This window comes from Cotesia glomerata, linkage group LG4 (assembly GCF_020080835.1).
Source record: "Cotesia glomerata isolate CgM1 linkage group LG4, MPM_Cglom_v2.3, whole genome shotgun sequence".
In the NCBI taxonomy this organism is placed as follows: domain Eukaryota; kingdom Metazoa; phylum Arthropoda; class Insecta; order Hymenoptera; family Braconidae; genus Cotesia; species Cotesia glomerata.
Window position 1 is genome coordinate 8,305,762 of NC_058161.1, and position 14,396 is coordinate 8,320,157.

General features: G+C 29.4%; 3 protein-coding genes and 1 long non-coding RNA gene across 5 annotated transcripts; 2 read left to right on the forward strand and 2 right to left on the reverse strand.

Annotated features, from left to right (window-relative positions):
* Positions 1-128: 128 nt before the first annotated feature.
* On the reverse strand, positions 129-2,518 carry LOC123264321 (major facilitator superfamily domain-containing protein 1-like). The gene is made up of 7 exons (XM_044727554.1): positions 2,187-2,518; positions 1,837-2,113; positions 1,326-1,742; positions 940-1,251; positions 745-857; positions 418-656; positions 129-354 (listed from the first exon to the last, which is right to left on the reverse strand). Exons 1-7 carry the CDS (start codon positions 2,326-2,328, stop codon positions 310-312), a joined length of 1,545 nt encoding a protein of 514 aa, XP_044583489.1. The 5' UTR covers positions 2,329-2,518; the 3' UTR covers positions 129-309.
* Positions 2,519-3,262: 744 nt separating this feature from the next.
* Positions 3,263-5,575, forward strand: LOC123264322 (type 2 phosphatidylinositol 4,5-bisphosphate 4-phosphatase). Its single transcript, XM_044727555.1, has 6 exons — positions 3,263-3,577; positions 3,727-3,911; positions 4,043-4,252; positions 4,452-4,592; positions 4,681-4,735; positions 4,823-5,575. The coding sequence occupies exons 1-6, from the start codon at positions 3,493-3,495 to the stop codon at positions 4,906-4,908; spliced, it is 762 nt and encodes a 253-aa protein (XP_044583490.1). The 5' UTR covers positions 3,263-3,492; the 3' UTR covers positions 4,909-5,575.
* A 1,101-nt stretch (positions 5,576-6,676) lies between these two features.
* Positions 6,677-11,116, reverse strand: LOC123264329. 2 transcript variants are annotated; one of them, XR_006509307.1, is made up of 8 exons: positions 11,026-11,116; positions 10,782-10,936; positions 9,895-10,165; positions 9,128-9,344; positions 8,921-9,027; positions 8,652-8,788; positions 8,287-8,581; positions 6,677-7,810 (listed from the first exon to the last, which is right to left on the reverse strand). It is a non-coding gene; the product is annotated as an uncharacterized LOC123264329 (long non-coding RNA). The 2 variants fall into 2 exon arrangements; XR_006509308.1 differs by lacking the exons at positions 6,677-7,810; positions 10,782-10,936; positions 11,026-11,116 and adding an exon at positions 10,282-10,733 and having other exon boundaries at positions 8,494-8,581.
* LOC123264324 (probable serine/threonine-protein kinase nek3) lies at positions 8,453-13,797 on the forward strand. Its single transcript, XM_044727556.1, has 5 exons — positions 8,453-8,583; positions 8,666-8,780; positions 8,907-8,971; positions 9,101-9,205; positions 11,029-13,797. The coding sequence occupies exons 1-5, from the start codon at positions 8,565-8,567 to the stop codon at positions 13,662-13,664; spliced, it is 2,940 nt and encodes a 979-aa protein (XP_044583491.1). The 5' UTR covers positions 8,453-8,564; the 3' UTR covers positions 13,665-13,797.
* Positions 13,798-14,396: the final 599 nt, after the last annotated feature.

The following is a 14,396-nucleotide window of genomic DNA, read 5'->3' on the forward strand; positions in this document are numbered from 1 at the left end:
AAATATCAATCATGAGTTGAAAATCAGTCAGTAAATAAAAATAATCTTACAATTTGTATAAAAATTTATGTTTATTTAAAACTTTTAATAAGAATTTATAAAATCATTAAAACTGAAATTACATTATTTAATGTAGTTTTATTATGTATTTATATATGTATATATTATTTTTAACTGGTCTTAAATGTATCACAGAATATTAATGAGCGACCGGAAGACACAGTGAACATTAAAAATCTAATACATTGTTTTTTTTTTATGTACAATTAGCTATTTATATATATATAATATTTTTTTATTAAATGCAGATCATCGTAGTGCACGATATGTCGTTGCTTTTGCTTGTGTTGGCAACTAGAAAAATAAAATTTTTTCGTTTGCATGTTATAGCTTATAATAAGTTAACATTTAACTTACTATTGGGCCAATGCGAGATAAATAACGATTCCTAATATTAATATCAGACTGTGGCTGTAATAAATCATCACCAGATAAATCTGATGTTGATCCAGCGGATAATAGTTTTTCTCTTTCCGTGGTATTAATAGACGGTTGACTTTCTTCATAAATTTCGCGTTGTTTTGGTGTCATGTTTAAATAACCACCAGTTTTTGAAAAATCTACCACCCATATCAACGTGCAGGTTATTAATGAAACTATAAAGTAATAAAATTATATTATTACATGATTCAATTCTTTTCTTGAAAAAAAAAATAAATATTTAATATTTTATCGTAAACTCACTCCATAACCAACCGAGGAAGAACATTTCTAGCATGAAATATCCACTTTCATCAACAATTGTTCCAGACAGGCTATTGACAACAGCTAATCCCAAGTTTTGAACAGCTTGAGCACTGAAAAAAATATTGTAAATTTATTTTTTATTCTATTATTTTTTATCAATATAATTTTAAATAACAATAAATTTAATCATACAGTCCATAAGCAGTCCCCAGTTGATATTCTGGAATAACAAGTGCGATAAGCGGCCAGAGACTACTAGCTAACATAGAATAAGATAATCCCATTGCTATCATACAAGTGTAAGGATCAACATATGTGAATGCTAATAAGCCATGTGCTATAATTGTTCCCACAATGCTGATAAACACCCAAAGTACATTCTTTCCGGTTTTATCAACTAAAAAACCAAATAGCGGTGATGCTATTGCTGAAATAGAATAAATCAATGAATTTGCAGTATTAGCAGCTGCTGGACTGTACTGATACTTTCTTTCAAAGAATACTCTAAAAAAAAAAAATAAATATTAATAAAAATTACTTAATCGGCACTTGATTATTCAATAGTTTCAATAACTTACTTTGCAAGTGCAATGAACGGAAATATTGCCATATAATACGCTATGCAAATAACAACAATCAACCAAAATATTCCTTTGAAGTCTTTAATATCCGTCAATCTTACAATTTTTGGTTCTTCATTATGACCTCTCCGTAATAATGTTTCTGTACGTTTATCCATGAGTCCAAGTAAACTAGCACATATCATGGAAAATACACATGTCAGTGAGGCAAGGAATAAAACGATACCTATGCATTCTGGTCCAGAATAATCTTTAGCAACATAATTGTATATTGGCTCCATCACCAAAAAGTTAACCGTTGATCCGACTCGAGCAAAACTCAGCTGTAGTCCAAACACCATATTCAATTCTTTTCCTTTAAACCAAAGAACTGCATAACTGTTCTGTGCAACTGCCAGAGATTCAGCACCAATTCTGTAAAAATAATCATATAATGTTTAATTTTTAAAAGTTTCAAGACTCAAAAGAAAAAATTAATTGCAAGAAAATAAATAAATAAAATCATTACCCAAAGATAAGTCTACCAAGCATCATAAGCCAAAATTTATTAACTATAGCACCAGTTGCAAAGACAATTTGTCCAGCTAATGCTAAGGCCATATATATAATCGTTCCCAATCTAATACCGAATATACGATCAAGAAGAAATCCTCCGATGAAACAAAGAACAACATTTGGCCATGAATAAATTGAATATAGTAAAACGAATTTACTCGTCGACAAATCCAAATCATTTTTAAAATTATCTTGTAATGCTGAAGGATTGTCATAGCAAAAATATGAACCTATGATAAAGAAAAAAATATAATTAATTAAATTATGTAAAATTATTATTTTTTTTTAAATAGCAAAATTTACCAAAACCCAGAAGACACATTAGGGCTAAACCTAAAAATCTCCATAGTCGTCCTTTAGGATGACAGCAAACTTTTGAAGATTCTTCATTATAACTAGATGCACTAAGAGTAGTATCTGGAGTTTCCATTATTCCGCCTTCCATAATGCAATAGCTAGTTTTGACCCCGTTTACGTTTCTTTGTTGTCTAATGAACTCTGTTTTTTTATAAATATGGAATAAATGAATCTAACAACTGTCACAGTTTATTAATTATCATCATATTTTTTATTTTGTATTAATAAAAAACACACAATATTTTTTTTTACAATCTATAATTGTAATATTATATTATAAAATAAAAAAATAAAAAATAAATTCTTGAGAATAAAATAATCTACTGCACTGGTTTTTAAAACAATATTAAAGATTTGTCATCAATAGTAATTTTACACAATATGACACTTCTCATTACTCCATACGAAGTATAGTAATAATACGTATTTACATTCTAAATACATAATACAGTTAGTGCTACAACAAAGTAAATATTATTGTAAATAAAAAAATTTTTTACTCCATAAACCATCAGAGGGTTAATAATTATTCCGCTGTTAGATTTTGTCGCTGGTCTCTTTTTTGTGCTGGTCTACCAATCAGCTTTTAATAAGACTAGAAATAATGTGTGCACGCAAGCTGTCCTCTGAACGAATTTTTTCATTTACTCGACCCGATTCAACCTAAAATCCATTAGAAAAACATATTAGAACTGAAAACAACAAATTAGAGCTTATAAAACTAATGATTTTTTTTTTTTAACAAAAATTCATAATAATAATTATAAACAAATATTTTTTTTTATCCATAAAAAAAAAACTTTCCATTTTGTGATGCTCAACATTGAAATTCAAAAGAACGCTCCTATCTGGATCTAAAAACAAAAAGAAAATTACTGGCAGTTGGTAGAATAATAAAATATGTAATTAAAACAAAAATAACAGATGACACTGCAATTTTATTCTAGATTTAGCGAATGTGTCATCTAATCCAAGTGATATTTTGTTTTTTAGCATGTGTGTGACTGTGTGAGTGTAGTTGATTGTAAATACATCGAATCATACATTTGACAGTAGAGTAACAGTATGATGGCGGCTTCATAACTGTGTCATAGATGTACGAGTGTCAATAAAAAATACAGTATATAAATACATTTATATATTTGTATCTATAGTAAACACTGACAGCAATATCTAATAAGCAAACTATTAATCGGAGTGGTTGATATATAAGCTGTTAAACTGACCGTTTGAATTCTATTGTTGTAACAAAATGGGTGATGGTCGTGAGGGCGAGCGACAACCGCTCTTAAAAAATGAAAACGTCAATTATAGTTCACGTACCAGTGATGCCATTGGTAATTTATATTTTATAATTTTAATTATTTAGATTACTGTCATTTAAAAACTTTTTTCACATATTTTAGAGTTTGATGTATTGATTTTATATTTTTTTGACAAAATTATGTTCAATAATGATTATTATGTTATTATTTTATTGTTGTAGATGGTACAGAATCAAATGTCAACACAGTTTCACCAATTGGTCCTGACGAGGTGCCACCACCCTATCAATCTGCGAACCAAAGCGGCATGCCGATGGTCACCTGCAGAGTGTGCCAGGCAATGATTGATATTTCCGGAAAAAAAGATCAGCATGTTGTCAAGTGTAACCAGTGTAATGAAGCTACGGTAATTTTATTGCGTGTTGATAATAAACCTGAAAATCATTGTTTAATTATACTCAATTTTTTCATCTTTCATTATTGTTATTGTTATTATTTATTTGTTTAATGATAATAAATAGCAATAATTTTTTACAGCCAATAAGAAACGCTCCACCGGGTAAAAAATACGTTCGATGTCCTTGCAATTGTTTGTTAATATGCAAGAGTTCATCACAACGTATTGCTTGTCCCAGACCAAATTGCAAACGCATCATAAACCTTGCGCCTAGTCCGGTTACTCCACCGATGCGATCGATGCCTGGGATGTGTTTAGTATGCTGTGCACATTGTCATGATACATTTTTGGTAATAAATATTTATTTAATCATAATAAACAAGATTACTGATTGAAATAAATGCTAAAAATAATTTGAGAATAAACAAAAGATTAAGAGAATTAAATTATAATCGTCGGATAAAAGAAGAAAAACATTGGATAAATTTAATTTTTCGACACTTATTTTTGGTGAAAAGAATGTAATTAATGAATTTTTCATTTTTACAGTTTAATACTCTCAATAATGCATTGGCGCGATGTCCACATTGTCGCAAAGTGTCTTCCGTTGGACCAGATTTCGCTAGAGGACGTGGAATAATGTTTATAACAATTGGAATTATAGCCCTTATTATTGGTATCTCTGTAACAGTAAGTATTATTTGTCTAAGTTAAAATCCATATTTATGATTTATGATAATTTAAGTAGAAAGCTTTACTAAGAAAGTGTTTATTATAGGCCGGAACGTACAGTCTTGTCCGTGATAACGGTGGAATTTACGTTGTATACATTGGTAAGTATTATTAGTTCATTTTATTCATAATTAAATGAAGTATAAACAATACGCTTTGATATAATTTTAATTGTGATAAATTTCTAGGTGCATTTTTGATTGCGCTAATCTGTCTAGCACGAAGTGTCTACTACTGTACACTAAAGAACAGTCTGATTGAGGGTCCATTGTAGGAGTAGTCGACGATTTAATAAAAAAATGATAAGTTATAGATATATTATATATAGGATAACAACAAAGAAAAAAACCGTAATACTTTTACTGCTAAATGTTGCATAATCGATTTAAATTAATTACCATAATTAATCATAATAATAACAATTATTTCAAATAACAAAAAATATTAAATGACAATGACAGATTTATTTTGACGATTATTTAAAATAGAGTTTCGTACAATGTAAATTTATATCACTTGTTTCTCAACAACCCTTTGGATATCAGGTAAAAAAATTTTAATTTTTATATACGCGACTGGTCCAGTGATGGTGCAAATATGTAATGAGTCGAGAGCAGGGTCAATTAATTTACCTCCAACAGTTACAATAAAATTTTATGTTCACTTTAAATTTTTTAAAAATAATATTCGGTTACTTTTTTTTTCTAACAGAACAATTATGATTATAATTATAATTACGATTATTTCGATTTATACATTAACTATATCACGCGTATGCATGCCAATTTATACGTAACAATCACGCGCGTGATATTATCCGTCATTCCTTTATACGCGTGGGTTCATTTGTGTTTTTTTTTAATTTTGTAAAGCCTGTGCCGTATTATTGCATTGATATAAATGAATTAATTAATTAAATAAAATTAAATGTATAAAATATATATTAATGTATATGTTATTGTATTCAAAGTTAATTTTAGGGATATCAATAAATCATTTTATGTCATTAAAAATATTTTTATTTTAATAAATTAAGTTAATAATTTTTAACCAAAGTCTTAAAAAGAAAATAAATGAAAATTAGCCATCAGCTTTCATCATAATTAAGTAAAAGTAATTGTCTCTTTAAACACTTCAAGAACATTAAAACGTTTTTTTACATTTGTTCATCTATTAATGACTAATTGCTTCATTACACGATTAAATCACCAGAGTTTTTTTATAAATTATTTATGAAATACAAAAATTTTAGTTGAAGTTTTAGCTTAATAATACTGTTTTACAATATATATATTCTATAAAATTGTAAATATAAATTCAATAGAATAAAATATATATAATTATAAGTATTACAAGGACATGATATAGAACTTTCAAAGGACCTTTTGATATCGTCTTAAACGTTAATTTTTTTACCCTTATAGCGACAAACTTAACAATAAAAGATGATCTTTTATATCCTTTAATAAATAAGTAACAAGGGAAAGGGAGTGCCATAAATAAAAAATTATTGGATCTGACAGTTATTAAATAATTGCCGTCTCAGTCGAATAAATTTAAAGCAACAATCCAAAATGTTGAATTAATTATTTCTAAGAATTGTTTTTAATCTCGTCTCCGGTATTTCAGAATATAATTATGTAGATTTTAAGAAAAATCCAAATTCTAAAAACGGAAACATAATAATGGTAATAATAATCTAGATAAATATGTATATCGTTGAGAAAAACTATTAAAGAAGAATCCGTTATTATTTTTCTCTCACAGTACATTTTGTTTACCGATTATCATTACGCAATTATTCCCACGCTGTTGGTATGAAGTTAAAGTAACAATCTATAAACAGCAATCTTGGATATATATACCTTGACAACTATTTCCCGGCGATTCATTCATCACTGACGGGACTCGTTTACATACATGGAAATCGTGTGAATTCTATACTATTTTTTATTACATCCATGACTTAATTTTTTCACATCTTACATCCGTAAAGATATTTAACTAATTTATTTATTTATTTAATAAACTATCAAGTTAATAAAAATAACAACCAGTCTTATCGAGTGAAGAAAAGATAAAATAACAATAATAATAAAATGAGGAAGATCAAAGTCAGAATATTGATATGCGTGAGTGGAAAGCGAAAGTCGTATCTGCTTGAGATTAATCACAAGGGACGATTTTATTTATCGTCATTATTATTATTATTGTTATTTTTATTGTTGTTGTAGTCATGATATAAAGTAAAGAATGCGAACCGAGTCAGCGAAGAAAGAAGAGTTTAAACAATGTCATCAAAGTTACATAATTACGTCTATAAATGGGCTAACTATAAAATGTTATTCTTTTTTAATAAAAAACTTTCGTTCTGTAATTTCAGTGGGTAAATATTAAATAATAAATATAAATATAGGTCGATCGCGGTTATTTGTATCTTGTAACATTGCAATAAATTTTGCAAGTTTAACTGAAGACGATGGAAGATGAGAGATAAAAGTAATATTTCTTTTCGGTTAATTCACGATGAGGATTAACTATTTCATTAGACACTGATTATGGCGACGAGGATTATTCTATACTTCCAAGTGTTCAACTGTCGAGTTCGATATCGCTTGCGTAACATTATAATAAAGGGGTTCATTTAATTTAATTGCGAGATACAAATACAATGATTTTTAAACCATAAATTTATTATCTTTAAGCATTGTTTTATGTCTTAAACTCCCATCTTGTAATAGGACACTTTAAAGTTTCTTAAAAGCTTTCTCAATCTCGGACAATTACAATGGTTTAACAGATAGAAAATTACCACAAAGGAAAGAAAGTTCGAGAGATGTTAAAACTCGAATATTATTACTAATGTTGAAATTTTTTATAATTTTCCTTGTTTGTTTATTTTTTATTTCTATTTGTATTCGACCATAATTATAGTTATAAATTGAGATAAAAAAAAAAAAAACATTTAAGTGTCTAGTAATTTTTCAATGGTCAGAAAACGCTACGGATACACAATTACTTTCGGCTTTCTTTCATTTATTTTCTTTTCAATGTCCTTTGATCAACCATTTTTTCTTTACAAATAATTAATGACTGGATTCAAAAACTGTCATCGAATATTTCTTTACCGGAATTTTTGAATAATATCTCGTCGCTATTCTTCTTCGGGTTCTTGCCTAAAAAGCATCAGTATAATACTAATGAGTATTCTCATAATGGAGCAAATAATTAAGAAAAAATAAATGAAGGGAAAATTGATATTTTCTAAAAGTAAATTAAAAAATTGAGTGGTCAGATGTCTGTAGTAACTTTCAAGTAAATAATTGCAATAATAATTGCATCTTGTTTATTCCGATGATTTTTGCATCACGAGCTTATAGGTAGCAATGGCGCGACCCCGAATGATAGTTCAAGGATTTATATTGCCGAGGATAATGATCTTATATTTATAGTACTTGAGATATGTTAAATCTGCGGTATAATACTTTTTATTGTATATGACTATACACATATCATATTATTTATTTATATTGAGGAATAGCAATGATAAGCACGAGTCTATCCGCGGTTTATAATATAACGAGTGAAGAAGAGACAGCAGTATCAAGTGAGAGGTAGGAAAGTAATGGGGAAAAGGTAAGAGGCAACTTACCTATACTCATCCCTTCTTCCCATCTTGGGTGCGACGTGATTCTTATACTACGACTCTGGATTTGCTGTTGTTATAGTAGTTGTTGTTGTAGTAAGAAGGCAAAGAAGCCCAGAAGAAGTGCCGGAGATGAGTATTGAGAGTCACAGTGCAGTGATCTATTGTCATTGAGTGAATCGCGATACTCCTTTTGTTCACTGTTACTGATAATACTACTAATAATCCTAATAGTGCTTTTTTTATTATTATTATTTGCCGATGTTAAAAATTAAATTTTGAAAATGATCCGCTTAGTATCCTGTAAGTTGGAATATTCAAAATTTTAGTTTCAATTATAAAATTATTTCTTCACTGAGATAAATAATTACTTTTATTCTTGTAGCTTTTGTTATTCTTATCGTTTGTCAAAAAATTCATGGACTTTACCCTATAACTAAGGATGACACTCCAAGGAAAAACCATGCGCATCGTCGAGCGGTTGACGGATCACGTGGAAAGTAAATTTCTGAAAAAAAAAAATTATTATAAATAAATAACACATTGTCATTATTATTCGATATTTACTTATGTTGTTACTTTAATTATTAGTGTATAAATTAAAATATGTTGGTAAATAATTGCAGCAAGTATTACGAACCGGCGGTAGATGATTCCTTTGACATTTACGATCGGTACGATGAAGAGACTGGTAAGAATTTTCTTGTTATAATCATCTTGACTATATAATTTTAACAATATAGTATTCTTAAAAAAAAAAAAAAAAAAAAAAAAACGTGTTCTTTCATTACATAAGCCAAATAAACTTTGTTTTTACTAGATTTATCGGACTACAGAATCAACGTACCTGGAGAACCGGGAGTTGATTATCCATCTTACACGAGGATTCCACAGACTAGTTTTATATGTGAGCGTCAATTCAGAGGTGAGGTCATTTATCAAATCATCAGACCCTTTCTCGTGACCTCCTCAAGGTTAAACTCTTGGAAAAAAATATATTTGTAACTCTATCTCCACATAACTTACAAGCACGCTATGAGATGCAAATAGAATTTTTTGGGACACTGAAATGAGCAAATATCTGACAATTTTTAAAATTTTATTCAACAAAAAATTGTAAAAAATAATTTGATAAAAATTTCACATGTAGAAATTTTAGAAAACAATAAATGTAGTTTTTATTTTTTTTTTCAAATTAAACTAAAAATTATCAGATGTCTGCTGATTTCAGTATCATAATTCATTAAATATCTTTGTAAAGTTAAAGAAAATAATAATTAAATAAATGCATGTAAATAGTTACCAAACATTCCCTGATTAAAAAAAAGTATTGAGACAAAGAAAAAAGTATTGAAAATAATTGGATTGACTAGAAAACCAATTCTTTTCAATACTTTTTTCTTTGTCTCAATACTTTTTTTTAATCAGGGTTGACACGAGGATCTGTTGCAATTGATTATTGCAAAAATTAAAATTTAGCTATACTAATTACACTGTCATCTTACGATGACTAGATAGCTCGGTAATTAAAAAAAAAATTTAAACTTTAACTCTAACTCCAAACAAAAAACCGGTTTGAGAAAGAATAATTATCTCTAAAACATAATTGATCACCTCATACACGTGATGTCGTCTTGACTGAACGTAGTGTGCATTTAGTTAAAATATGTCATTCACTTTGGCTTTTTGTCACCTTTACCATCGATGTCAAGGATGAAAATACGTGGTGTATGTATACTAACGAAGTGCATCAGGATGTTAAGTATGGTACTGCGTTACGAGTCTAAGAGATATCACGGAATATCTGTTGCTAACATTTTATTAGCTTTCGTAATAGGTCACTGAGTCGGTGAATCAGTCTTAAGTTTCATCGGCGTTATTGAACCTAAAAATGTATAGCAAATACAGTTTATAAGTCAAAACAATACATATATAATACATTAATGTATATGAATTGAATTTTTGCGCATTCTTTATCCATATACATAAATAAATACTCACCAGATTACATCTAGTTTATTATATGGTATTTAAACAATTTGTAGCATCATTTATTATCATCTTTGTTGCTTTTATATATATTATATGTACTTATATATGAAAGCAGCATATTGATTAAAGAGTGCTCTGAAGCTGATTTTGCAACATCATCACAGCGCTTCATTAAATGTAACCATCGATACGAGACGACTTTCCGGGTAAATAAAAATAAAATAAATTATAAAATATTCTTCTCGGATTTATCTGACAGAAATCTTTTTTATACTAACTAGTCTCTTAAAGATATAGATTATACCGACGCACGTGGATTGTGAAATAGGAGAGCTATTAGTATTTAACTCTTGCTTATATTTGTAGAAAGAACATACTAAGATGATGTTACTATATGAAGTACCATTGATGTGTTTTTTTTTTTTCTTAAACATTATTGCAACTTTTAATTAGCGCTATTATACAATAATTAGTGAGTTATTAAAGCATCATTTAAATATTATAATTACCTGTCATTAAAAAATTTTTTGAATATTCAGGATGCTGATTTAATAAAGCATTAAATTTATTAATGACAATAATTAAAAGTATCATTATTCATTTCATTTCTTCTATTATATTTAGTTTTTCATTCATAAGCGCAGGCGTCATTGGCGGGCGTTAACTCAAATGAGAAATTAAGTTACACAAGCTGAAGAAATCAAGGAAATATTATTTGTAATTTATTATTTATTATTTTATCATTATCTTTACCAGGTTACTATGCAGATGAAGAAGCTGGATGTCAATTGTTTCACGTCTGCGATGGTAATTTTTTGGTATCTTCATTCTTATGTCCAATTGGTTCAACGTTCAGTCAACGTTATTTGACATGTGATTGGTGGAACAAAGTTGACTGTTCCGCTACAAAATCATTTTACCAGAAAGAAACTTCAACGACAAGTGAAGTTATTGATGACGACGATGAGTATCTTCGCAAGGCTTACGAAATGACTAGTCTTCAATCATCCGGGAATGGTGTTTCTGCAGAACCTCAAGATACACCGATTGATCAACTAATTAATGAAACTCCGCACGTTAATGATCTACACAGCTCCGAGCACTTTCCAGATTACTCGAACGATCGAAGTTTAGATTATTCGCAATACAAGTACAGCTCAAGATATACAAATTCGAATTCAGCGTCAGGTAATCGAGGTCGTAATTCACGCTATTATTCACAACAGTCCAGTGATAGTATTGAAAATAATAATGGTAATAGCGATAACGATGATGATAATAATAATAATTATAATGATGGTGATGATCAATCTTCAATTAAGATCCATACTATTGGAAGAGATAGAAAAGATCAAGTCAATACGAGGTACAATGACTTTAGACCTTCTTATGCACCAACAGTACCAACGGTTACAACAACAACGCGAAGATTTTATTCACCAACGATCCCTACGATTGTAAGGTCAACACCGTCACGTTCAAGGCACGATTTAGAATTTGAAAGCTCCGATCATTTGTATTCAGCTAAAGGGAAAAATCGTGGAAGAATTACTCCTCCTAGGCCATTGACGACGACTACCACGACTACGACCGAAAAAGTCACGTCTGTAACTCCAGCTTCTATAAAATCAACCTCGCCGTTTATTTTAGAAGTTCCTCCAATTTTAAAGGAAGATGGTAGTTTTAAATTGAATAAAGTTTCTTTTCCACGACCAGCAATTCGATTGCGAGCGAAACAGAATGATGATATAAGCACCGAAAGGTCTAACTCTATCTCTGAATTTTCAACCATTGATTTGAATCCTTTCTCAATATTTACCTCCACTGATAAACCTCAACAAGCTTCGGAATCAACTGAAGTTAATGCATACACCAGAGTTTCTGGTACGGAGAAATCTCAACGAGTTTCCGAGATTTCAAGCATCGAATTTTATCCTTATAATGACAATAGCACTGATGAGCAATCAAATTCTTTAGAACAGAATGACAGAGCTATCACCAGGCCTTCTTCAAGTATTCTCCCACCATTTTATTATTATTCAAACGCTAACCAACATGACAATGTGTTACTTGATAAATCAGAAGAATTGGGAAATCATTCTTTGTTGCTATCAACACCATCGTTAACATCTTTATCGTTATCTCCATCTCCAACTACATCTTCACCCGAAATAATTAATATACCTACAACACTTTCGTGGTTTCAAACTACTCTGGAGTCTCCTGTCACTGACGTAATTCCTTTATTAAAAAATGAGGTTGAGATTAAAGAACAGGCGTACACAACAACTGTTAAAAGTATTGAAAAATCATCATCTTCAACAATAAATACCACGGGAATGGATTTTCAGCGGGAAATAATAGAACCTCCGTCTATAATTTTTAATCCGCCTCTTATACATTCACTTATTGAGATTGAAAATTCAACATACCCACCAGAAAGTTATGAGTACACATTAGTTGATAATAAAAATGTTCATATAAGTACTGCAAGTGGTAAAGAGTCTTCAACAATATCTGATCTTTTGTTGTCTAGCTTTGAAAATAACTCAGCGAAAGATAGTTTTGAGGAGGTGGAAGACGCTGTTGTTGGTGAAAGTTCTCCGGTTGAAGTGACATTGACTGTTAATAGTGGTGAAGATTTAGATCCGACTGGTGAATTGATAAGAAGTCTCATTGCTCAGCACGATCCCACGTCTTCTGATTCAATCAGAGACATTGAAATACTCAGATCTAATTCTCGACCTTCTTCTGTCATTGATAATTATCGGAGAAATAAAGTTGTGACTGCTGCTGCCGCTGACAACAGAATAAGACAAAGATCTAGAACAAGAGCAAGAGTTAATACCGAACCACCGACTTATTCTGTCAAACGAAGAAACAAACTTAAATTAAAAACTGAAGATTCGTCTACTGATAATCTTCCAAGACCATTTTCATTGTCACCACTTTCATACTCTTCTGATGTAACGCTACCCACTGTTGACTTCATAGAACCACGACCAGTACACCCATCAAGAATACAAAATACTGAAACAGTTGTTAAAAATAATTATGAAATCGGTAACACTAAACACGAAGGACTTTTGCAATCTTCTCATACGTTATTTGACTTACCTAAGCAAGACAAATTATCAGATTTTCAAGGCAGTCATAACTTACCGCAAAGATTTGAAGAAAAAAATGAGCCAGTTATCCAGAAAAATGAGACTAAAGTTGAAACTCAAGGCAAAGTTTTAGTCGAGACACAGTTAGTTCCTGCGCTGGGATTTTCTCTTAATACTGATGAAGAAAGAGAAAAATTTGCTCATGCTGTTCTTCATGGTTTGTTTTCAGACGTTTCAGCCGAATCTAATGTCAAGAAAAAAATGGATGGTGACCTTAAAAGTTGAAAGCGTTGATTTTGCAATTATTTTTGAGTTTTCCTCAGTTGTTATATTTATATTAAGCCTGTAAAAAAATAAATGTAATGTTATAGCTCTTAAATATTATTGTACTATAAATAAATGAAAACGAAGTAATAAATGATGCAGAAAAACGTTAATTCATTGTTTAATCGTAATTAAATTATTTATAAGTGAAGAATAAATTTTTAAAACACTTGTTTTATTTCTTAAATTTTTAGTTATTGTAATTGCCTGTTAGTCATAATTATACTAAAATACATACATTCATTCTGTAAGTGAATAGAATAGTTCAGGATATTTTTTTTTATGAACCGAATTTGAAAGATGATAATCACGAGACTTTTAAATTCATTACACATTAATTAAACATCAAAATTATCTAGTTTATTCTGAACAATTCACAAACGTACATAAAAGTATTAGTTGTGTTGACTGTGAATTAATTAGTTACTATGAGTTATTACATTTAAATTAAAAAAAAAAAAATCATTGTAAACTAATGGATAAAAAATTATTTTTAAAAAAAATAATAATATCACAAAATTTTTAAATAAAATAATAATATTACAAAATTTTTAAATAAAATAATAATATCACAAAATTATGAAAATTTTTGAATAACGTAAAAAACACTTTCTTTGAAAATTTCCGGTAATCGTCACCACGCTGAAAAATCGATCTTTCGATTCGAGTTGCTGTGAAGAATCGATTCTAGTT